We start from the raw sequence: 24,137 nt of genomic DNA, 5'->3' as shown, positions 1-24,137 counted from the left end.
TTGTTACTCACGACCGCGATCGCACGGACGATCTCCGGCTCAGGCGGGGTGTCAGTAGTCATAGTTCGTTGCTAGCGTCGAGAAGCTGTACGCGGTCGTGCGGTCGAAATCGAGAGTAATTTCTGTTTGATCGTGGCTTCTGTTCTTTTTACGTTGATTGCATCGATCGTTCCGTCGAATGTTTCCGGTTCCGTTCTAATTCAAAGACTGAGACACTGGTGCAAGTGGCTTGTTTAATTCCAACGCAGATCGTTGATAATCTGTATCTTCAAATTTATCTAGTTGATTCATCTTAAACATCAAAAATTTTAAAATCCATGCCCACTTTTTGCTAGTATTTTAAGTCAAATCGGAGTGTAAGACTGTTTGCATGGCTCTTTTGCATACTTTCAGGTCCGATTTTTGGCCGTTCGATTGTCATACAGCCTCTGACAGCCTTCAGCCGTCAGCCGGCGACCGTGTGCGAATTTGTAGGACGGACCGATTTAAGGACGCTTTTCAATTATTTAATTAACGGCCGGGCAGCAGTTGTAGAAGATGGGAAGTGGTTTCGCTGTGCGCTGAACAAGTTGTGCCGAAAGTGGAAAACGAGTTTCAATCCTGTCTGAAGGTCACGGCATGGTTCGTTCGGTGATTAGTGCGTGATCGTGACAGACCAACCAAGAAGCGGTGATCATAGGTGGCTTTTCTTTCCCCATTTTCTTTCTTCCAGCACGTGACGTGGAGACGCAAACAACGTGCACAATTTCTCGACACTGAACATCCTGTTGTGCACCGTGTGTGCGCGCTTGTGGTTCGTTAGTCCTGTGGCTCCTTCACCTTTTCTCTTTCACTCTCCCGCGGGTGTTGCATTGGTGTGCCTGAGTGTGCGTGTGTGTGTGCTTTTGACTCAAACTTGATCGTAGACTCTGCCGGACTGGTGCCGCTTCGTGAAGGGTCGTTTGGCTGTGTATGCAAACGTGAAACGATGGTGCGCCTGTTGGTTCTGCTCCTGTGCGTGTCGATGGCGACGACGCAAAAACCGGGCAATTTCAACTTCAAAGAGAAAGGTGAGTGCTCGAGTTGCGCCTCGACTCGGACCGAGTCATATTTTATGCTGGAGTTTCGCGACCCTTCGCTTGCCCGCCACCGCTGCCCTCGTAGAGCCACCCGGCGTTGCATAATTGTACTCCCCTTGGAATAGGTCCCCGTATGTGGTTTCCCTTCCCTCAAGCCCACCCCCCGGACTATTCTAGTTACTAGAAGCCACTAGCTTATGGAGCCACTTTATCGAAAAGGGGGCTAAAATATAAATTATAATTTTATTAAAATAATTTTAACTAGGCCCAGCCCCAGGAATCTGATTTTTGGATAGTTTAGATTCATTCATTAAGCGTATTCTAAATGAAGCACTTTTCGCCATAAGCTTGGTGGCTCTTCAACCAGAAGGTTTTAAGTAGTTCCCATTTATGTTGTAGAATTATAGTAGAACTAAATCATGACTTCCTACTCAAACCGTACTCATCGATCAGCACCGTATCAGCACGCGTGCTCCTTGAGAAAGTCCTGACCCGCCCCACGACAAGTTCACGCTAGCAGCACGGCGCCCTGCAGCATAAGCGGCCACGCTGACCCCAATCATATGCGCGGTTGTTTCGGTGCGATTTCTCGTGCCACCCATAATGCGTGCCTGTCGGCTGGCTAAACCTGTTTACATAACATCGCCCATTCGTCCGTCTGCGTGTGTCTGTGTATCGGCGTACGACGACGATGATGTTGATGATGACTGGCGGCTGACTGCACCGACGACAAGCGTGATAATGGGAACGAAAGGAAACAAACCGCGCAAAAGAAAAAAAAAATCCCGCGACCGAAGATTTCCTTTCGTGTCGCACACATTCTGTGACCCCTTTAATTTCATAACATCCCCCGAGGTTAACACCGAGCCGAGTTCCGGTCAAAGTTTAAAGGTCCCCGCTAAAGGCCGTTGCGAAATGATTTTTTTCGATGCATGCTTTTAGTGGGTCATCTCGATGGGGTTGTATGCAAATTTAACGGCCCATTTCCGCCAACACACGGGACCCGTTTTGGGCACGCATCATCGACACGTCTGGTGCAAAACGGTTCATTAGGGTAATTGTTTCTGGGGAAGCTGCGTAATGAAACAATGACGGTGAAAATTAATCGATCGATCGCATCCATTAAGTGAATGATATTTTAATTAAAACAGGAATTTATTAACTGTTTTATAAAAATGTGCCAGAAAAGGGGGGGCCAGAAGGCTAGCTGACGGTGACCTGCATAAGCCACGGAGCGATTCCTTTTTTTTTTGGTGATGCCCATTTTTTGAGACATCAGACCGTGTTCGCAATACGCAATTGATCAAAAGTGGCAAATGCCATCGCAATCCGTCAACTTCGCTAGACGTGAGTGTGAATGGGGACAAAATGGGGACGGTTAGATAAACACTCCTAAAGTCGGAGCCAACGGAGCATTTCCATATCGTTCTCGGTGCAATTCGTTTGCGCAATCTCGCCGTACATTGCAGCGTTTTCGTAAGAACTGCGACCGTTTATCCCGGCGAGAGCCCCATTTAAAGGTGGCACGACTACAGCACTATAATCTGTAGCAGGTTATCTAAACAGATGCTGTTGCGTACCGAACGCGGGCTCTCTCTCTGTCTCACTAGTTCTGCATAATCGGAGCCCCTGTCGCTTTCGCCGCCGAGGGTTCGTCGCTTTTCTCCCGAAGGCTGTGTGCCGGGCGCTCAAGGTGCCCAAGGCGACGGTGCTATCAATGCTATCGAAAGCAGCTGGTGCAATCCGAAACCGGTTTAGTGTTTCACTCGCCACCCGGGGAAAGCCCCCCACGGCCCGCCCTGTCACGTTTCCGCGGTCCGCTGCCCCTTGCATGCTTGTTGACGGTTACAGGAATTTTTATATTTTAAACATAACTTTCCGACTGGAACAAAGTGCATCCGAGATCCATTGAGATCGTATACCCTTTTGGACGGACGACGTGGGATGAGTTGCTTCTGATACGGAATACCCGTTGCCACTCCGATCGGAGGCCACCATGCGAACCAACAATCGAAGGACTTGAGCAGTGATGGCAGCGACGAACCCCTTACGTGACGTAATGGGTTTTATATAAAACCCAAATACGCGCGCAAACACGCACGCGCAGGGGTTGCGGGGCTGCCACGGGTGACCCAAATACCGTGGCCACAACGAATGTGGAGTACCCGTGGGGTGACATGCCGTTGTTTCGGGCGCGCGTGATGATCTTAGTTCGAGAGTGATCGAAGAGCCGGTTATTGTGGTTCATTCAATCTCTATACAATAAAAAACATAAACATACAATGACCTAAAACATACAATGACCGAATTGGCCAAATGAACAAACCAATGTGTGTCAAACAAATATAAAGAATAAGTCAGTTTAAGATATTTAGTGCCCTAAGGATAGGGAAATGAAATTTGAAGGCAAAATGTTGGTTGACAGTTTTTGAATACTTTTCGAATAGAAATAACTTTTTGTTCAACTATTTCTTTATACACTGCTTAATGCTCTAAACACCACTTAAGAACTAGAAAGGTTCTCATTGAGTGCGTGTTATTCCAAAAACCACGCACAAAACAGATTGAACCTACATTTTTACCGTTGAAGTAATTACTTCTACGTGTTTTGTAATCTTTTGTTGTGTACTCGTACTAGCTTTTTTCCCTTTTACCCCAGTGCTGATCATGAATTAATGATGAACCCACGATGCGGTGCATCATCGACTAGAAACATCTTCATTTTTTTAAACGTTTACCACCTTTGTCAGCCGCTACGTGTCTCTAACACCAACAATGTGTTTGCCAACCTACAAGCGCGCAGTTTGCATAAAAACCCATGCTCGATCTACCGATAAGCAAGCAAAAACGATTTATCTGCCAAAGACCGCGTTGGAGTCTCTAATTTGTCTATGGTACAAGAATTTCGTATCTCCATCCCCTCCATCAGAGAGCATCCACCCGAGGGGGGCCGAATGTGCGATTTGATTAGCATACTTTAACGCCCGACCGAACACCATCGCCTGATGATGTTTGCTTCGAGAAAGAATTTCTCAAGTCACATCGAAAGGGTGTGACGAAAATCTGGCTACCGGTTCGTGTTCTTCGGGGGGCGCTGGGCCGTTATCGTGCCGCCTATTATTAGCCGATCTCTGGGTGGTGTTGCGAACACGCTTTGGCTCCGTCGTCATCGATCCGCGAAGACGCCCATTAGCATAGCGCCCCATTGTTGCGCAGTGGTTCTGGTGGTTTTTGTTTCCTCAAAAAAATGGCTGACTGGCTGGCGGGGCCGGCTGGGTATTCGCGTATCTTGGACGTTTCGCAACCGGCACAACCGGCTCGCACGCGCCATCCATCCTTCGACAACGAGACGAGACCTCCGACGAAACCTGATCGCCCGAGAGTGCCAGTGTTGGCGTTCAACGGTGGCTCCGTCCGCATGGAGATATTTAAATTTCAATTTCAATTCCCTCCATCCGGACGGTGATTAATTGCCGTAGCGTTCGACGAGCGCTTCACGGTAGCGCCGGTACAGCTCCGACGTTGGTCACTTCACCGTTGAAAGGGTCAGTAAGGTTTGCAAGGTTTTTTTCTCTCCTTCGTAGAACCAGATTCCACGCGGGTCACCCGAGGGCCACCGTCCGATTTGGTTGGTCCCCCGCTGGTCTACGCCAAACCTGCGTGGACGGGCGATCAGACGTGACGCGGCGCGAAACACGATCCTCTTGAGCTACACGATCGTCTGCCACCCCGCGGTGTGCCGCTCGGTGGCAATCCATTAATCCGGATCCACAAGACGAAGACCGTTTGGAAAGGGACGGCTCACCAGCTTGATGCAGCCTCACTGGTGTCCGAACGATGAGTGTTGCTTGTGGCGCGATTGGATTTCGACCATCAAAATTTACTGCACTAATGCTCAACGCCATCATCAAAGGTCACCGCAGCACCGTAATGCCGATAACGAGCAAGAAGTTGATCAGTTGTTGAAGTTACAGCAGTTGATCAACGCAGCGACACGCTTTATTAAGGCGAAGTGATTTTATGGCCACCTTTTGGTGATGAGATCGCCGAATCGCAATCGTATTCGGCATCTGGCAACATAAGCTCGAGAACAGTAAAATTATGAAGACTGAGGATTCTGAGGACGAGATAATGATTAAACTTACTCCTAATTGTGCTTAGAAGTTTTTATTGATTTGTTTTATTGAATGTCTATAAACAATAATGAAATTGAGCAATTAAAATCCTCGATAAAAAAAGCACAGGTATGGATTAAAAATCACCAATTTAATTGTTTATCTACCAAAACATAAAAAAACCGTTTTAAATTTCGGAACATAAACGTGTTAAATTTTACTACTTTCGAACACGTTACATGGTTGCATTGGCGCTGGCTTATAATCTCTCAATTTGGTTGAACAAAAAATCGCACCACTTTTGTCCAGAACATTCTTCGTCTCCCTTCACAATAGGTGCAAGGTGTTTGTGTGGGTGTGTGTGTGTGTGTTGCAAAAAACGCGGTGGCGAAAAAGGCGTAATCTGTGCACGCGATGAGTGCATCCAATTATGCTTCTTTCGCCACAGCCTCTTCTGCACCTGAGCCAACAGCCCCCGGGGGAGGGAAGACAGTTCAAGGTTCCCAATCGCAATTATCGCCTCCGCAGGCGCAGGTTCAGCAATCGTTCCGAGACGGAAGAAATAAGTAGTTCAGTCCGCCGATGCCGTGAAACAATTGCTCTTGAGCGCTCGACACAAGCCACGTTGAAAGAGGTGGCTGCCGAGAGCAGATCCAACCGTTTGACAATTACCACTTACACAATTTGAACATGCAGCAGCCGAAGCCACAGCCGCAGTAGCTGGCTACCGAAACCGAAGCAGACCGCTTATAGGCCGTTTATGCTTCTTCGCGAGCCTTTTATTTCCATGACTCCGACCTCCGACATCCCGGTCCGGCGCTGATTTATGTTGCGCATTGTTTTGCACGGTGTGCGCCGAGCGCTGCGCCAGAGCACCACCGCTAGCTGCCTATTGCTTAAACTCGATTGGCAACTAATTTGCGCGCGTAAGTAACGAGGCTCTGGCCACCGACGGACCGACAGTACCGGCAGTGTGGCGGGACAAATTGATTGCCCTGCGCTGCACCGGCGACGCTAGCTAGGTTGGGTAAATAGCCTTTTTTCACACGCGAATCAACGCAGCATAGATCCGCCAACACACGCCAACACGGCACTTAGTGGCCTCCGCCGGTTGCGTGTTCGATCGGGCAGCAAGTGAAGCGTGTTGTTGGCTTTTGATAGTGACGATGGAATTAAAAGATTATGTAGTGGTCTAGGCCGGTTCGGTGGGTTGCGACGGCTTGTAATAAAGACACACTTGACATGGGAAACCGATGTTCGAGGTCCGTGGCTGGCCCATGCTCTTTAAAGATGATCGATTTGGACAACTTCATCAGGCGGAATCCATTATTTTATTGCATAAATTAAAAAAATATCTCTAATGACTTTAATGAGGTGCCTTCTTCTTGGCATATGTTTCCTTGAGTTCAAAAGGCAGAGTCGATCGACTCGTCCTGTTTTGCTGTCCTTAGCACAACCTACAGCATGAGTTCGTGCGATAAGGCGCCCGCTGAGATGAAGTACTGAGCGATAGAATGGTCTTAATGATTTGAAATATCCTGAAGGTGTTTCAAATTTCAACTGGCGCTAGTCATCAATTTTGTGTCACGGATCACGGATGTACAATTAAATTGGCCACAGCTGGCGAATTAGTTTCGGGTATTCAGCATCTGCCTGGGCTAGATAAAATAATTTAACTTTTTTACTAAAGATCATAATAAACGGATTCGAATACTAGTTAAATAAACGACATGAGATCAACCTGTGTACCTCGCCAGCAATCGTCGCCTGTCTCATCTAAACCAGTTCACAGAAAAAGGTGAAGAATGAGGAAGTTTCACCTCCAGTTAACAGGCTATAACAGGTTTAGCCGTGTTTTTGCATGCGTTACTCACGCCAGTGACACTTCTTCTCCAAATCGAGCGGCGCAATTACTCGGCCCCCTACAATTGGAGTCACTTAAGCCTGCGGCTAGATTAGGATCAGGATTACAGACCGGTTGGCGGACGCCAGAGGACAACTCTCTGATCACCCCTAGGCACCTCTTCCTGTCTGGGTGCTCGTATGGAATCATACTTGGCTCGTTAGTTGCCTGCCACGATGTTCCGGGAGATCGACTACGTCAAAAAGCCCACCGAAACTTCATCTTGTTCCCTGTTTTACCGAATGCCGAATAGGAGCACGCGGTGCTCACCGCAACGAGTGAAACAATAGTGAAAGGGACGTGGAACACAGTATCATGCGCCGTGCCAGGACGCCACTCCAGCGTCCTTTCTCGGAGTCACCGTGCGGACCGTGCACACCGAGTTAAGTAACCGACCATTTAATTCCGTAAAAGCGGCACAATGTGTCCGCCGCCGTCAGCAGACACGGATCTGCCCGGAGCCCCGTAACTCTAGCACGACGCGGTCGGTTGCAAAACTAAATTTCTAGATCACCCTCGGGCCTGTCGGGCGGAAAGAAAGTAATACTTTGGCACGGACCCGAGTGTGCCAGAGGAAGGATCAGTGATCAAACCGGCGACGTCCATTCGGTTGTGACGTGCATCGGGAGGGAAGGCGAAAAGAGAAGGTGCATGGAAGCGGAGCAATTGCAGCGTTGCATCGCCGGACATAGCACCGGCGCACAAACAATCGACAAGCGGTGCCTGGCGTTTGGGGTCTTGGCCGTTGTAGTGAAAGTTGGTCGAACCGTTCGAACAAGGAGCAAACCCGTTCCTTCGTGTGATCTGTGGCTCGCTTGTATTTAATTAAATTTGTTTTGACAATTTGTTTTCAGCAACGAATGAAGCCGAACGAATGAGCGGTCAACACGGACCAATATGGTTACGTGTTATGAATACTTTTATTTTTATGATCCGCAAATTGGTAAAACAGATGTTAAAAAAACATATGATACAATGTTTCCCTTTGCTTAATTTTCTACATTTAGCAGCTAAAAGTTATAATTTTATAATGATCTTCATCAATTCAATAAGGATCAATTGTTAAACCATATTGAAAAGGCTTGTGTATCGATACTCAGCTGCACGAGTCATCCAAAGAAGCAAGACTCTTATTAAAGAGAAAAAAAAATTATAGGAAGTAGTGAAGTAAATAAAGTGAATTTAATTTGGTGAACAATAGTTGCAAAGTTGCAATAGTTTCATTCAGAAAGGATATGAGTTTATTTATTGACCTGATGAATTGAATATGAACCCAACCGGTTTTACACATTGGAATCAATTTCATAGAAATCTGACAAAATTTCAACCTGCCTTAGAGCAGTCTTATGAATGTAACTCAACTCAGTAACTCAACAACCTGGAGTAACGACGTTTTGATCATTTCTTTTTTGTACCAATCCTTTCCTGTATGCATTCTGAGCTGTGTTCGTTGGCCTCAGGCGTGTGGATCAAACACGTTGCAAAATACTGTTCATCACAGACTCTGTGGTCATAGCCCCGAGAGCTCCTTCGCAAAAACTATTTGCGCTGATTCTTGTGCCCCGGAAGACTGGACGACCTTCGGTTTCAGCGACTCGAATGTGGGGTTCCTTTCTGTTAATCCGTCCCATCGTAGTTCGACGCGAAAACAAAACGAAGTAAAAAGAATCTGTGGAAGATGTGATATTTATGCCCGTTGGGCCGGCATCCAACATGACGCGTTGGTGTGCTGGTCGAGCAAGCAGACCGAAGGAAAAGGATCTCAACCAGCAAGAGACAAAGAAAATTCGTTCAACGCCATCCAGGGAAACCGATCTTGTGTGTGTTTGGTGAGTCGAACTCCTTCGCGAGATCGGCGCAATGAGATTGACAAACTGAGGCACTGCGCTCAAGTGTGGACAAGTGTAGTTTCCAGGCACGTCAGTCCGTTACGGCAGGACCGGGTTCGAGTTGGCAGCAGACTCCGATCGGTTCGATCGATGCAAGGTCACATCGGCCAGCGGCAGCGGCAGAAGCTAGCGACCGAGCCTGAACCCGTTTGAGCGTGGTCTCTGCGAAGTCAGCAGCCTTCCTCTAGTCTCGAGCTTTGCGACGGTTCGAGTTTAGTACGTTGCATTACTTTTTTGCCCGCAAACGCAAACGCGCCACCTCCAACGGCGCTGGCCACAAAATGGCCGGCGTACCTACTGCAAACCAGTTCGCCTTATCGGGAAGCTTGATTCGGTTTCGTGTTAGGCTTCAGCTTCGCGCCACCGAGCGGAATTATGTTACCTCACCCGGTTGGTGTAGAAATTTGAGTTTAATTTATCTTGACTCCGCCGGCCATTAGTGCGGCGGAAGGATTTACTGCGGCGCTCCAATCGGTGGTCATTTAATCCCGGGTCCCGTGTCGTGGTGAAAGTGTCGGGATGCAGTTCGGGGTGCACTGAAAAACGGCACCCCACAATGGGGTGGCGAAACGGGTCCCCGGATCGCAAGGCTCCCAGTGCGGGAGGTGGCGGAATGTCCGGAACCCGCTTCCGGACAGCCGGAACGTTGCTAAACGTTAGCGTGTGCCGACGGTTGGGGTGAAACCTCAATATGAATAGCCGGCGTTGAGCCACCCGCACCATTTGGCCTGCGGCAAAAGAGAGGCCGATTGCCCGGGCCAATGATGACTATTAAGGAAAGTATGCTGCGGGCGTTGATGGCGGAAGTCACGTCACCAAATGCCACTTAGCGGTCGGTGGAGGCGGCTAAGCAAGAAATGCGCGTGAAAAGCGGGATTTTCCGGTTGGGATATCGCGTGGGTCGTTGCTCAATGCCGAATGCCTTGTGTAAAGTGGTGGAAAGGTTGAAATTAATTGAACTTTTGAACAGTTTGTTCAATCGGAAGCTTCAAAATAGAGAATAGTTGAGTTTTGTATAATGAAACTAATTGGAAATTTGAAAACGGTTTTGAAGGGTTTGAAAGAAAGATGCTAAGTGTAGCAAAGTTAACACATGAAAAGAAGAATGTTATGAAATATTTCCGATTCTTATTCCGATGTTTCTGATGATAATTGTATAAAGTTTATTCTGTATGCGTTAAAACATAAAACCGATTTGAATTCGTATTACTCCCAATAATAAAATGACCCACAGATAGTAATTTATTAAACTTTCATACTAAAAACTTAGAAACGCCACGTAAAACGCTTCATAATATTAGTAAAATTAAACTGTAAAACACTGCAAGCTTCAACAATTCGCGGACAAACCTATTCCAATCAATATTGATCTCCGGGCTTCTTCTTGCCGTGTCGTTTGGCAATATCTTTCGAGAGGATTGCATAATTTCAAGGTCATTAACAAGTATCATCGTCATCTTCGGCGGTATTGTAACCATTAGCTGCCCACCGCTTCACCTTTTCATCCGAAGAGAGTTTGCGGTGCACGGCTTGGCCGCAAATAATTTCGATGTCATTATCGTAACACCGCAAATAGGAACAGACACACGGACGCCCATGTTGCTACCGTGGCCAATATCGCGGCACATGACCATGTCCCACAAAGGCTGATTCAATATAAAGCACACAAACGGCGGTGGCCGCGGGCCCCGGACAGCTCGGACGAAATTATTGGCAACTTGACCTGCAAATCGAACCGAACTCCGCGGACGCCGCACGCCTAATGCTTGCTGGTGAAAGAATCCACGCTTTCGTCATCGCTTTTTATGCTTTGCGCTTCTAACTCGCGCCACACCGTGCCGTACCCGTTGGTGCCAGTTGGTAATGAAATCTTTTTCGTTGTTTTTTCCGCCGTTTTGCAGGTTTCAAAAGTAACCAAAATTACGGTGAGTCCAGCAGGGTGTCGCGAGCAAATGTGGCAAAATGTGGCGTCATCTGGTTTCGATCATGTTGGGCGGGCACCAGCCCAACACGGCGTGAATGAATTATGGCAGACTTTTTAAACTAGTTAAAAACAACATCACCAAATATCGAATACCGATTTTGCGACCTGAAACACTACTTTGATTAATATTATCAATACTTTAGTATTGTGGTCTTGGGAGTATCTTATAGAATTACACTATCGTAAACTCTATTTTCTAAAGATTTAGTCCATCTAAGACTTAAAAAACCATATCTAAACTACGAGCGTTAAATTTTTGTTTGCACTCTATCAACTTCTTAGGTTGATCTCAAATTGTCTACTTCAGATTGTTCTTTATTAAAAAATTTTTTCCATTATTTGTGTGGAAATATGTTTATTCATCTGCTTTACTTCCAATTACTTCGAAATAAATAATCAAACTAACAATTTTAGCTAACAAATTCATGACACTACTACATGACATCGTATTGTGGGCTAGACCTTCCATGAAGGCATCATGTGAAGCAGATACGGTGGCAAGAAATTAGCAATCTACGTATATCTCATAACTACGAGTTCACAATTCATAAGAGCTGTGCTTCTTTGCCAAAACTCTATCTGGCAGTGCAAGAGGCAATCTTTAGTGTGCCAAATAACATGTTGCCTCTTAAATTAAAATCTATGATCAGGCAAAATGCTCAGAATAAGCTATGCAGCGAATGCGTAATAACAATATCCTTCATTTATCGAAAAGTAGTTTAGCTATAAACTTACTGAAAATAGCCCGTAGAGGCTACTTATTGTTGAACTATTGTGGAAACTATTGGAGAGTTCGAGGGTTCGAGGGTACAAAAAGGACGGTCGGAAATTATTCAAAATGTTTGAGACAAACGGGAGGGCGTCTTTTCATCGCTCAATAAATGTTACACATCTAATTATCTGCCGGATATTTGGCTTGGCCGTTGCCATAATCACATTGGCGCATGCTGCCCGGGAGGATTATACTTTCAAATGCTGTTTTGTTTGGTTATGTTTATCTCTACGACATACCAAACGACATTCTGTCACACAGATTGTATTTTCCATAGTTAGCATAATTATTCAACAGTTCCTATCATAAGTCCGGAGTAAATCCTGAGGGGAGGATCCGCACCGTACCGGATATTTGGCGTTGGTTGCGACATGCCACAAACCTGCCGGCTTTCTACAAGTATCTGGCGCAGAGGGGGCATCTATCGACCTGTTTTTATCTCCTTTTTTATGTCGATGGCGAAGCGTATAGAAAGATTTTCCTCGAAAAAATAAACAACAAAGTGCGCGGGCAGGAACATTGCCTTTCGAGCAAGCCACAAGTGTTTATGCGTCTGCCATCCTTTTGACATCTTTTGATCTCTTAGGTATCCGCATGGCGGCATACTAATGCTCACCATTAACCTCATTATGGCCACTCGGGCCGGCGGTTCACATCTCAACCGTTCGGGACGCGCTACGTCCGTCGGATCAAATATTAAATTTATTCATAACGTATTTATGAACCCAACCCAACGCCCATCGCAGATGATGCCTCAGATGGGCGTACGCACCCAACGCCCGGCATGTGATCGGCATGTTGATCCCGGAGATGGCTATCGCGCCGAAGATCGACCACTCCCAGGGCAACAGTGAGTCGTCGCCACAAACCGAACCCAGACAGTTACCGTTCCCTTTGCGCCTTACCGGACACTTGGGCTCCTTAGTGGCGTGTGTTGCGCAATATTTGAAAACGACTCTCTCTACATTTCCGTTTTGTTTCTCTCTCTCTCCCTATCTCTCCTCATGTTTCTGTCACTTGTTTTCACTCACCGGGATGATGTGTTTGGTCGCTTGGCTTCAAAATTTGCGCCTCTAATCGCTCCCACCAAAACCCAAACCCGCACACAACCGCCGTGACCACCGCAACCGCCGCCGTGTGTTACCGTACTCCGTCACCCCGGCAGACATAGACCCGCAGGTGCTGGAAATACAGCGACAGAACCTGATCACGCAGAAGATCCTGCAGCGCTACCTGGAGCGCCGGCTACACCCGGGCCGAAAGCCACAGATCCACGTGCCATCGGTGGAGGAGATCCTGCCGAAACCGTTCGCCTCGCTACCCTCGGAGCGGAACGTCCGGCAGCAGAACCAAAGTGCGGAAGCGGCGCCCGGGGCGTCCAGCAGCAACAGCAGCGCCAGTTCCGAGTCTCGGTACGATCTGTTCAATGGCCGTAACGGTCGCCAGTATGACCCGGACGACGAGGCTAACCGCGATCCGCAGTACGACGAAGGGGACGACGACTACCGGGACGAGGCGTCCCGGGATCTGGACCAGTACGACGAACTGAGCGCTGCACTGGCCGACAGCGATCGCTTCGACATCGAGTCGCTGCAGTCGGGCGAATCGGAGCACGTCGACTCGTTCTATCGGGACAAGTACTTCAGACAGAGAGGTAATTATCCGGCCCAATGCAACCCTCGAGATCCTATTCCCGGTCACGCTATTCGGGGCTAGTCTCGGGGTGTTCGGCGTTGGACTGGCTGATGGTGATCGGTACACACGCTAACCTCACTTTTGCTCTGTTAACAACCCCTGCTGACGTCTGGTCTGGTGTGGTCTGGTTCGGTGTTGTGGTTCGGTGTTTGGTTGTTGTTGGTCCGCTCCGCTGCGAGTCTAGGTTGATCTTGACCCATAATTTGACTAGCCGCGCTCTCGTCAGCATGCGGTGGCGATTGGCGAGGGTCTGGTTCCTACTTGAGGCGCTCTAAGTGCGACTGGCAGGACGGTGACGGTGTCGGTTTGACTACATTCCTTGCCAAGGGCACACTACACGCGACGCGGTCGCGACATTACTTAACACAATCGCTGTCCGGTGGACAAACCTGAGCGAGACAGAGAGAGAGAGTGTGCGAAAGTGTGTGTGTGAGAGAGAGAACAATGGTGAGAGATTGGGTCCTTGAAGTCACTGTCAACAATCAATAGAACGATCACGTCCTGGTCTCCCACCCCAGCTGCCAAAGGGCCATCTCAGGGTCTAGGTTACCTCTAGCAGCGATAGAGCTGTGATTAGGAAGTCTACAATGCGGTCTACTCCAATCAGTGGCTGCGTTGGGGATCTGAACCCTGTTGGGTTTAATCGATGGACCTCCACGATCGATCGATCGATGAACGAACGACGAACGGAAGCACCGAGCGATCGTCCTCGCGGTCCCACCTGGTCAGGTGACTTAGCAGCATGTGAAAGTCTTACATATCTCCCCATGGTCTGCAGTGTCATGGTGGAACAGAAGCGTGGCTAAGTCGTGTAGCGACGCGATTTGAATGGGACTAATTTCCCGACATCTTGTTCACGAAGAGAAAGAGAGAGGCTCAGAGAGAGAGAGAGAGAGAGAGAGAGAGAGAAAGGTGTGTATCTGTGCACTGGACCACGTCCGAACCAGATGACGAATAAATTAAACCATCAACAGGAAATAGAGAGGCCGGTGCAATGGCCTAGGTTACGTCTGGGAGACGGCAGCGCAAGAGACGTGGCTCGTGTTTCGAACTAGCATTCGGATCACATGTCCCAGAAGAAGACCTTCACTCGACCCGGCCGAGGGTTTTTAATTTTTAACTTCAAAAAATATCGCTTCCCAGCTTAATTGTATCCTCATCAAACTCTAATTTGAAGTCGGAATTCATTTGCATTGGATTAGCACACAAGACGAGTCGCACGCTGCTGGTAAATTTAGCTCGCGGGCCACGCGATCGTTGTGATATTTTGGACGACTCAGAAGCAACCGTAAACAGGAGGCTTGAATAGCAGGAAACCCTGCAGGAAATGGACCTCTCCTTGGGAGATGAGATAAATTATCATCCAGGAAGTGGCGACCCACCCTTGGCTGGGCTGCGCACTTCCTCATGTTGAATACCAGGCTCAAATCGATTTGCTCGCGCATCGGCCCGACGTCGGGAACCTGGACGGAGTGTATGATCATTACGAAAACGGCGGCAGCCTCGGGTCGTTAGGCTTTTCGATTAGACATAATTCATCAAACCCCGGGCACCCGGGATGAAGCGATCCTCTCGGGCACGCGGATCGCCTTTCGTTCGGTCGGTCTGCCGCCGATCGATTGTTGAGATAATTATATAGGGACCCCCAGCATACCCTGTGCCGCTGTGTCATTTCCTGTCCCAGCCTCTTAAACTTTTCTCCCGCACAAGACACTCGGCGCGCCCGGTGGTGTTGGGGACGATGGCGACGAAATGTAGTTTCGTTGGGAAATGCAATGAAAACCCTTTTTGCCATTAGTCGATCGCCATCGATCAGTGGCGATGGATGGATGGAAAAGTTTGACAACTAATCAAATATAGCGCTAACCGCGCTAAATTGCTACTTTGTCGTCGAAAGGCGAACCTGGGGAACATGGCTGGTGCGCCGATGGCTGGCGGACTGATACGGCCACTAATGACGCAGTTACGCAACGTGCTATGCGGACCGATACATACTTTGTCAACATATCAACACAGACATCAATCACTTCGGTGGCCGAACGAAGCTCGGTGTTCTGCGCGGTGTCAGTGTAACAAGCGAGGGAAACTCTCCTTTTCGAGTACTACATTTTGTTACTCTGTTCCGTCATTTTCCGATTAACACGCGTTCTTCTTATAAAAGGTTTCCAAAAGAATAAAACTAAATAAGGAATATGGAAACAGATAAAAAATTCAAAAGAGCTTAAAAAATAGTAGTATTCCTAAGACCCTCATCTAAACCTCAAAATCGAAATCTAAACAAATGGTAAGCTCAAGTAAAATAGCTCAAAAAACAATAAAGTCGGACAAAACCGCATATTTCTAAAAAAATTTCAAAAAATGTTCTTAATTGTTCTACCTTTTTCAACTAAAACACAATATTTCAAGATCAAGATTCATATTTTTGATCTTTTTATTACAATGTCTAATGAACGTTGAATAAATTCGCATAAATATAGGAAAGTCAGTGTTCAACTTTAGCTAAACTAACGGATTAACAACTTTCAACTTTAGCAACAACGGGTTCAACTTTAGCTAAACTTTAGGGGACTAACGGAACACACCAACTAGTTGACAATAAATCCTGTTATTTAATTTATTTAATCTTTTTCAACTTATAAAGCCTTGTACTTTAAATGAGTGGCATCCGAAGGACGAAGAAACACCTATTATATACTTAGAGAGTGTACAGATTATTTTGTGAAATATTGGAAGTAGTTTGGCACGCAGATTTTTATTAACATCTCGCATAACACATTAGTGCATAATTCTTTACTCTTCTTTTCAAAACATCAATCACTAAGATTTGCTTCTCTTTTTCTCGGTCTCTTTTTACAGCATCCCAGCTCTCGGGTATGTACAGAAAATGGCGTATAACGCGTTTTTATTATTTCTATTGTCATCAAATGCCAGGTCCTCAGTTGAACCAGTTTTAGGAAAACCGTTTGGGGGGAGAAAAACAGTATTTCAACTACCCATTGTTTCTATTTCCACAGTTAATGCCGATTTACGTCATGTTTTACATGTTTTGTTGTGGAAACGGCGTTACACAACTTGACTTACCGTTTTGTTTTACTCGATTGCTTGTTATTTAGTGGAGAGCGTTGAGTTTGCGCTGAAAAACGAATGCTCTTCTTGAACGATTTTCAACCATTTCTCGAGTAACAAATGAGAGGCCCAGAGTGGCTGGAGTGATTTTTTTTCTGTCCATAGTGTAAACCCTCGGAGTGCCACCGTTGCCCACGGTGCACCTTCGCGGTAGGATAACATCTTCGCCATGCACCATTAAGCACCATCAAGTGCGTCCTCAGGCGCAATATTGTTCGCCTATGCGCATGCGTTCGCCTATTGTGTCAACTTCGGGGGTTAAAGTTGGTCTCGACAAAAAATAAAAAAAACTTCAACACTCTGGCCTTCCAAAGGAAAAAAGAAGCAGAAGCCAAAAGTTGAAAAGCTCGGTCGAGCAGCCCATCATTTTGTCGTTGAAAATATCAAAATTACTATCTTCCACGCATCACAAGCTGCCGGTGGCCGTTGCGTTCCGAGGGGCTTCCCCAAAAGTACTGCGCGCGTTTGCATAATACACTTCGTACTTCGCAGAGAAAGCAGAACTGGGTACGGCTCACCTGACCTTTTGCGGGAATCATCATCTCGTTTTACGATCGCCAACCTCCGGCTCCGGAACGCCCGGCTTTCTGGGCTCGCAATCGGCTCGCAGATCATGCCACGCGATTAATGTATGCGTCCGCAAATGGGAGTTGGGATCTCGAGAACGCCCAGCTGCTGCGCCTGAGTATGGTTGAGCAAAATTGAAAACATGTCTCGATGGGTCGACGACGAAGTTGGCAGCAACCCAGAGCGCACCCACCCAACATGCCGCAATCGGTCTCTGCCGCAGGCAGCGAGCGAGCCACCGTTAGCAAAATAGTAATTAACCTTTAAATATACCACCGGCAACATCTCTCTTTCAACCGGTGGTCATAATTATTGTTTTTCGACAACGGTTCGATTGTAGTTTTGGACGGTATGTTGCACCGCTTCGCGTACCGAAATGGAAGCCAAGGTGAGGCTGCGGCAATTGATCACCGACACCGAACCGAGCCGGCTTCCTGAATATATTTTCCTAATCCGGAGATAATGATGCGGTCGGACGGATGATTAGCACGCGCAACAATCAATTGGAGAAGCGAAACAATAGTTTGGAAGCAGTACTTTTATGCAACAAACACGCCGGCGCGACCGTTAAAGGCAGTGGCGATCCAGATTTACCAGCAGCGCAGAGAAGTGTACAAGTGTTTAATGGAAGTATGTTGCAATCGTGGCCGGGGTGGGGACCCACCAATCACGGCATCATAAACTGGTTAGTCTAAAACAGTTATTAAGGGACCTAGAGAGGCCTATTGCTGGTCTTAATCAGGCGAACCAGGGAAGGCGCAAAGAGGCTGAGATACAAAGTTGACGTTTGGGAGCTGGTTGCCTAACTTCAAGAAGGTCCAATTGGTGGTGAATATTATTAAGAATGAGAGAACACTAGAATCTACGTGAAACTAATTGGCTTCGAACCGATTGGGCCAAATCGCCTAACTGCGGACACCTAATTGAGAATACCATTGCGTTTCCCACAGAGTTTGAGCTGTAAAATCTAATTTTATGACACTGTTTTGAGAGCTCTTTTGTCACCAATGGGCTTTCGGTGGCGGCCGATCGCGAAGAAGACGTGTTGTAAATTGTCTTTATCATCTTCACCCTCTTCAAACCGGCACGTGTGAGAAGTCCGAGGGCTGGACAGCACAATGTGGGACCAACTCTGCCGCACGTCCTTGACATTTGCGTCGAATAACCTCAAAAAGTGACGGGGTAGGGTAGCTTCCATACAGCGCAAACGGTGCGCGGTGCGAGGTCTTCTTACACTCCCCAAAGGTCAGCTTTGCATAAAGAGACGGTTGTCGCCTGTTAAAGTCGATCATGGGCGGCAACGCCTCCCTACATTCCGGTGGTACCAACTCCCGTGTGACGCCGTCGCCGGCTACACCAACAGACAGGCAGCGAGAGCGTAATTACCATTTCGCGGCAATAAGCCTCCGGGCGGTGGAAGTGTGCGGTGCAGCAGCGATGAAGAGCCACTTGCGTGGTCGTGGAATTCACCATTCACGCAGGTAAAGGTCGCAAACGGCTCAGACCTGCCCGAAGCTTGGCTCTTTCTTAGGCACAGCTTCCCTGGGAGGGAGAATGAATGGATTTGTCTTAAGTCTTGGCGCGCATGAAGTGCCAAGCCCAAGGCGCGAGTTCAAGTTTTTCCGGCCCTAATTGGATTGCCGGTTGCGATTTTCCTGTTCCGTGTCTGGGTCGGCGATCGCTGGCTCCCGCAGAGGAAGGAAGTACTGGGGCCTGCACGCCAAGTTCAAGGGCATACGCAGCCCGGTGACCACTATCCTGATAGTGGCAGAACCTGTTTACCGACTTGATTGAATTAAACGAAGTGTATCGTGTCTATCATTACAGGTAGTTGATATTTAATTTGATTAACGTCACCAAAGTGTGCCACTGGGATACTGGGTGGCTCAGCGCTTGTTAGCACCTCAAATTCCCTCAACATTATTATTCACTTCGGTACCTACAGCAATAAAGCTTGTACCGAACGTATTCAATTAGTTGGCCCTCGTTTCTGAGGCTTTATGAGCGTGAAATTACTATTTTTGGTATACATTTTTCATGCAAGCCCTTACATCTCCTTCCTTAGCAAGTTTCTGGACATACCTTTGGCAAGCCATCTCCATAATTGACATTTAATCAAAAGCCTTCACTGGTGCTAGACTGTAGCTTTGCATTCTTGTCTAGAACCTGTTTGGAGAGTGTTGGTATTGACTTTCAGGCTACCAGTTAACGTACCATCGGAACCATGGCGACGACGTGTCACCTAGAGAGAGCACGAACAACTAAGCTTACGGTTACATCGTTACATCAAACGCGCATTCATTCAGAGATAGATGAACTTTAAGCTGTGACGTAATGAAGCCAATATTAAGATATGTTTGAAGACTTGCTGTCAACAGGTTTGCAGCTCAATGACTCAATAACTAGTACTTTATTGTCACCTATCGGTAATTGTTGTAATGGTTGATAAAGAAGGTTGCAATAAATTATGTGTTTCCAATGGACATTTGTGTACAAAATTGTTCGAAATTCAGTTTTATGAAGAACACAAGTGAAAAGGTGCTGCTCTTCTGTAGATTTTTAATTAAGAATTTTCGCTTATGTTTTGACAGAATGTATGTCGACCACGCAAACTGTATGTTGTGCTAACTTCAGATGTCTGTAAATATCAGTTTCTCTCTCTCTCTTTCTTTCCAGTATACTCTGCAAAAGTACCGTAGAATATCTCCTTTATTTTTGTTGCAGTAGACTTGTTCTCCCACTGTCACTGTAGATCAGCATGTACACAAACGATAGTACAGTGTCTAATAGTACTCCTAGATCCCGTTCCATTTTGTATATTTGGTTCCCCTATTGTTGTTGTTCGCCCACATAACACACTACCTCACACAACTATCACAACACGTTCACACTACTACCACTATTGTTGCAGCTGTCAATCGGTCTAACCCACTCATTTGTACAGTCACAACGAAGGGCAGGGCATGGACCTGGGGTTTTCTGGTTCGTTTCATATGGTTTGTTTGTGGCAAGTACTCTCTCGGACTCATTAGGACACTGTCTACTGACTCACTGCGCTAACAATGTCTGCAGCACCACCAGCGTCCTGAACGGAGCTGCACTCGCGCCCTCGCCGGTGTTCACCCCTAGCCTAATGTTGTGTTTTCTTTTTCTTTCTCTCTTTCTCTTTGCTACTAATAACTGGTCGATTACTAAGGGGTAGCTGGCGATGGCGGCGACAATGACGCGCTGGACGACGTAGACTTTGAGGACGATCCCGAGGTCAGTGTTTTAAGTGAGATCACCAATGAGATTAGGTTGCAGCAGGAGAGCGTTAAGAAAGTAACGACCAGGGACCTCCAACCAGTGACGGGCATTCGGCGTCCCAAACGTCAGGCGATCAATAGTCGCACGTCACGGCGCAGTCGTCCGACGGTCCGCGAAACACCGACCATCACGAATCGGGTGGACGCGCGGTACTACACCGCGGAAGACTACGTCGACTACCAGACGACGCCGGTGCGGGCGAACAAGAACCTGCGCGATAACTACTCCGAGTACCGGCTGCAATCGAAGAACCGGAACGTGGCCATTGAGCCGAGCAAAACGACGCGCCCTCGTCCAACGACGGCCCAGACGACGTTGGCCCGGAATGCGGCCAGATCTCGCAACCGCAATACGCTGAAGTCGCTGGCGTACAAGCCGAACGTCTACAACGCCAACAACCGGCGCACGACGTTTACGCTGTCGGCGTACAATAAGCCGACCGGCCGGTCCACTGGCTCCCGGCGCGGATCAACGAATGGGCGCAACTCGTACAAGGAGGAGACCGAGCCGGCCCGCAACTGGAACCGGTTCGGGCAGGCGACACCAACGGCACAGGACTGGCGCCGGAAGACGGTTAGTCTGGGCAGTTCCAACATCCAGCCGAGCACGGCCGCCCTGACCGTGACGTTCTTCCTGCCCACGGACACGACGGTGTCGGTGGTGGCCAACTCCAAGACCGAGATCAGCCTGATCAAGACGACGACCACCAGCATCGAGGAGATCTGCACGTCCTGCTTCTCGCTGACCCAGGGTCCGAACGGGGTACCGGTGCACGTACTCAACAAGGAGATTACGTCCTTCAACAACGACGGTCTGTTCGAAATCACCAAGTTCATCCTGAGCTCGACGCCAACCACGACGGTGTCGGTGTCGCAGAACACGTTCCGTGGTCGCTCGACCGCCTACTCGGCCACCATCTCCACCACCATCTACGAGGCGACCCCGTTCGTGGAGACCAAGGGCAAGACGGCCGACCCGAACTCGGTGCTGTCGAACGCACCGCTGGCCAACATCCTCCTGTCGCAGTTGCTGCTCGGCAACCTGGGCGGGGCGCCTGAGCCCAACTTTATCCCGCGGCCCACCGAGTTCCTGCACGACCCGAACCGCTACCAACTGATCGTGACCACCACGACCGACTACAAGACGCACGTGAAGGAGGTGGTCCAGACGGTCACGCAAACCAAATCCATCGTCCTGCCCATCACGTTCCAGGGGCGCGAGATCCTGACGACCGTGTACGAGAGTGACGTCACCAGCACGCTGATCACGTCATACATCACCGAGACGCTCACCATCCCGACCACCTCAACCGTGCGCATCCAGCCGACGGTCAACCCGGCCGATGACATCTCGAACAAGCTGAGCCTGCTGCTGCCCTTGCTGGAGGAGCGCGAACGTCAGAACCGGCTGCTGTCGGCCATCGAGCCCTCGTTGCCGGTGGTGTCGACGGCGCCGCCGACGCTTAGCCCCACGCCCACGGCCACCAGTGCCGTGTCGAAGGTGTACGTGTCGGGCCAGCATCCCGGCGAGTTTAGCGTGTCCTTCACAACCATCTTCAACACGTAGGCCAACTCGACGTCCGCGGCTGGACATCGAGTACCCTCGGCCCATACTCAGCACCTTTTTAGGGTAACCCCTGAGGGCTACCGAAGCCCGAAAGCCCCGCTGACGAAGAGAGTGTCAGAAGTGGACCCCACCACTGACGCTTGCACCATTGAACACCATTTCTTCCAGATTAAAATTAGGCTAGCGGTTGCGTATCTCAAGATCCGGGAGGCTGGGCCAGGTAGTACCGGATGTGGCTCAACCCGGACTCGACCCCCGACAGCAATGACCACCCCAGAGAAACCCCAGTTTTGTACCGCAAGGAAGTTTGGCAGCCAGCTGGGAAGCTGTTGCACAGGAGTAGTTTGTACGGCGTTTTGTTTTGCCTCCACTTAGAGGACCTGGGGGAAGTTCTGAATAAATCGTCCAAAAGCTGTGAAGAACGGAGTCGAAGATCTCGCGTTTTGTTTCGATGGCCACTAGATCCTGGTAGGGCCATGGTGATCGTTTCTCTTTCACAGGTTAACCAGCTCGAAGCGCTAGAGTCTGGCGCAGACCAGCAGGCAGGTGAGTAGAAGACCAATCGCCCGTGGAACCGTCTGTAAGCGAAGGTAAACTGTCTGTAGCTACAACCTGCCCATTGGCTATAGTCGTAGAATGTGCGATCTAATCAACTCTACTAACCTTATCGTCTAACGATCGTGGTTGTGGTCAGACACTCAGGAGGTAGTCTATATTTATTGGTAGTATGTGCTTGTTTTTCCTTATTCCGTTCAAGAACACTAACGAACAGTGGTGGGCCTCCATCTTGTCCTTCCACTGTCTCTTCACAATGCCACACTCGGATACCCATCAACTAAACCACCACCAGATCACAAAGACTAACATGTTGCTGATTGAGATTAATTAGGTTTTCGGATCAAAACTGTTCGATTTCGCTTCGCCCAACCGATCCGTTCCGCTAATTAAATGTCGAACCAATCAAAATTCCAACGCATTTCCCGACGACACCCTTCAAAGGGACTTGGGTGACCAAAATTGATATTCTTACGCTTGACTAAACGCACCGGCCTCTCTGTTGGACGCAGTTTTCCAAAATAATAAATTATACACTTAATCGTGGTGCGCCAGATTAGAATCGAAGCTCGAAACATCCTGCCTCCCAGCTGCCTGTCGGTAAGGTCAAGAGCTATCGTTTGGATATCCCTCGGACGTTTGACATTCTAAAAACCCACTGACAGAATGGGTCCGGTTCCGTTGCTTAATTGTAGATGTTTTACACACAAAAGAACGCATGGACCAACCGTAGTCCTGCAAACGCCGCACAAGCGATCCCGCGTGTGATTATGCAAATTCCCGTGGCCGGCAGTCATAAATTCCTCGCCCGGTGGTCTCCAAAGGTTGGATCCTCGAGGTGGCCTCGAAAGAGTGAGAAGCCGAGCGATACCGTTGACCTCAGCCCGGACACGGTGGATGATCCGGAAACATGAATGGGGCTGAGAAGCGAATCTGGTTTTTCGAAATGCCACCCGATCGCACCCGATCTCGGACAGGCGAGTAAGAATGTGGTCCAGCTTCGGCTTGCCCCGAGCTCTAGAATGACGGTGGCGATCGCTCTGTGGGCCCCGAGTCTCGATTACCACCGCCAAGCCAGGTTACCATGGTTACTCTGCCGTCATGCTTTGTGGTTCTACGCTCCCGATGCCGATTCTGAGTACAGCAATCTACAGAATTCAATTAGTAGTAACGCAGCGGCACTACGAGATTAGAACGGGTTGTTGAGCGGCACGGTGCTGTATGAATAATGTATAGCGCTAATCGCTACGGCGTTACTTGCAAGCCATAAATTCCACGATAATACACTTTGGGAATGTGCGGCACGCGCACACGGCTCGCTTACATAACTCGGGAACCTACTACTTGGGCTCTAGGCACCTTCATTACGCCCCGTATCAGGGTGAATATTTAGCTATTTGTTTATTTGGCGCTCCTGTTTGATAACGCCGGGTGTGGCTCCCGGGACACAAGTAACAGCCCTGTGGGGACCTTAGCCTCAGACCATTAATTTCAATTAAGAGCACCCGTAAGCTGTTGGAGTGCAGAACAACCGGGTCGGGTCCATTAAACTACTGTCCGAGCTAGCCAGCCAGCCAGCCAGTGGCCAAATGGTCGGCTTA

The 24,137-nt window shown here is 48.5% G+C and overlaps 1 protein-coding gene across 4 annotated transcripts; it reads left to right on the top strand.

The window, feature by feature from the left end:
- The first annotated feature begins 559 nt into the window (after positions 1-559).
- LOC128267906 (mucin-17-like) lies at positions 560-22,387 on the top strand. 4 transcript variants are annotated; one of them, XR_008269124.1, is made up of 6 exons: positions 560-621; positions 713-1,049; positions 12,887-13,375; positions 16,273-16,287; positions 20,306-22,044; positions 22,150-22,387. XR_008269124.1 is itself a non-coding variant. In XM_053004858.1 (6 exons), exons 2-6 carry the CDS (start codon positions 968-970, stop codon positions 21,979-21,981), a joined length of 2,280 nt encoding a protein of 759 aa, XP_052860818.1. In that variant the 5' UTR covers positions 560-621; positions 713-967; the 3' UTR covers positions 21,982-22,387. The 4 variants fall into 4 exon arrangements, 3 of the variants coding, with proteins under 3 accessions (XP_052860818.1, XP_052860816.1, XP_052860817.1); XM_053004858.1 differs by adding an exon at positions 10,867-10,890 and having other exon boundaries at positions 20,312-22,387; XM_053004856.1 differs by having other exon boundaries at positions 20,306-22,387.
- Positions 22,388-24,137: the final 1,750 nt, after the last annotated feature.

This window comes from Anopheles cruzii, chromosome 2 (genome assembly GCF_943734635.1).
Source record: "Anopheles cruzii chromosome 2, idAnoCruzAS_RS32_06, whole genome shotgun sequence".
Lineage (NCBI taxonomy): Eukaryota > Metazoa > Arthropoda > Insecta > Diptera > Culicidae > Anopheles > Anopheles cruzii.
The sequence above is the reverse complement of the archived record's forward strand: the minus strand, read 5'-3'. Positions and strand labels throughout refer to the sequence as shown.

What these genes read in the sequence shown, in the direction of transcription:
- LOC128267906 (XM_053004858.1), top strand. Translation starts at nt 968, where the DNA reads ATGGTGCGCCTGTTGGTTCTGCTCCTGTGCGTGTCGATGGCGACGACG. An exon ending in TTTCAACTTCAAAGAGAAAG is followed by an intron (nt 1,050 to 10,866) that starts GTGAGTGCTCGA and finishes GCCGTTTTGCAG; the next exon opens with GTTTCAAAAGTAACCAAAAT. An exon ending in CAAAAGTAACCAAAATTACG is followed by an intron (nt 10,891 to 12,886) that starts GTGAGTCCAGCA and finishes TCACCCCGGCAG; the next exon opens with ACATAGACCCGCAGGTGCTG.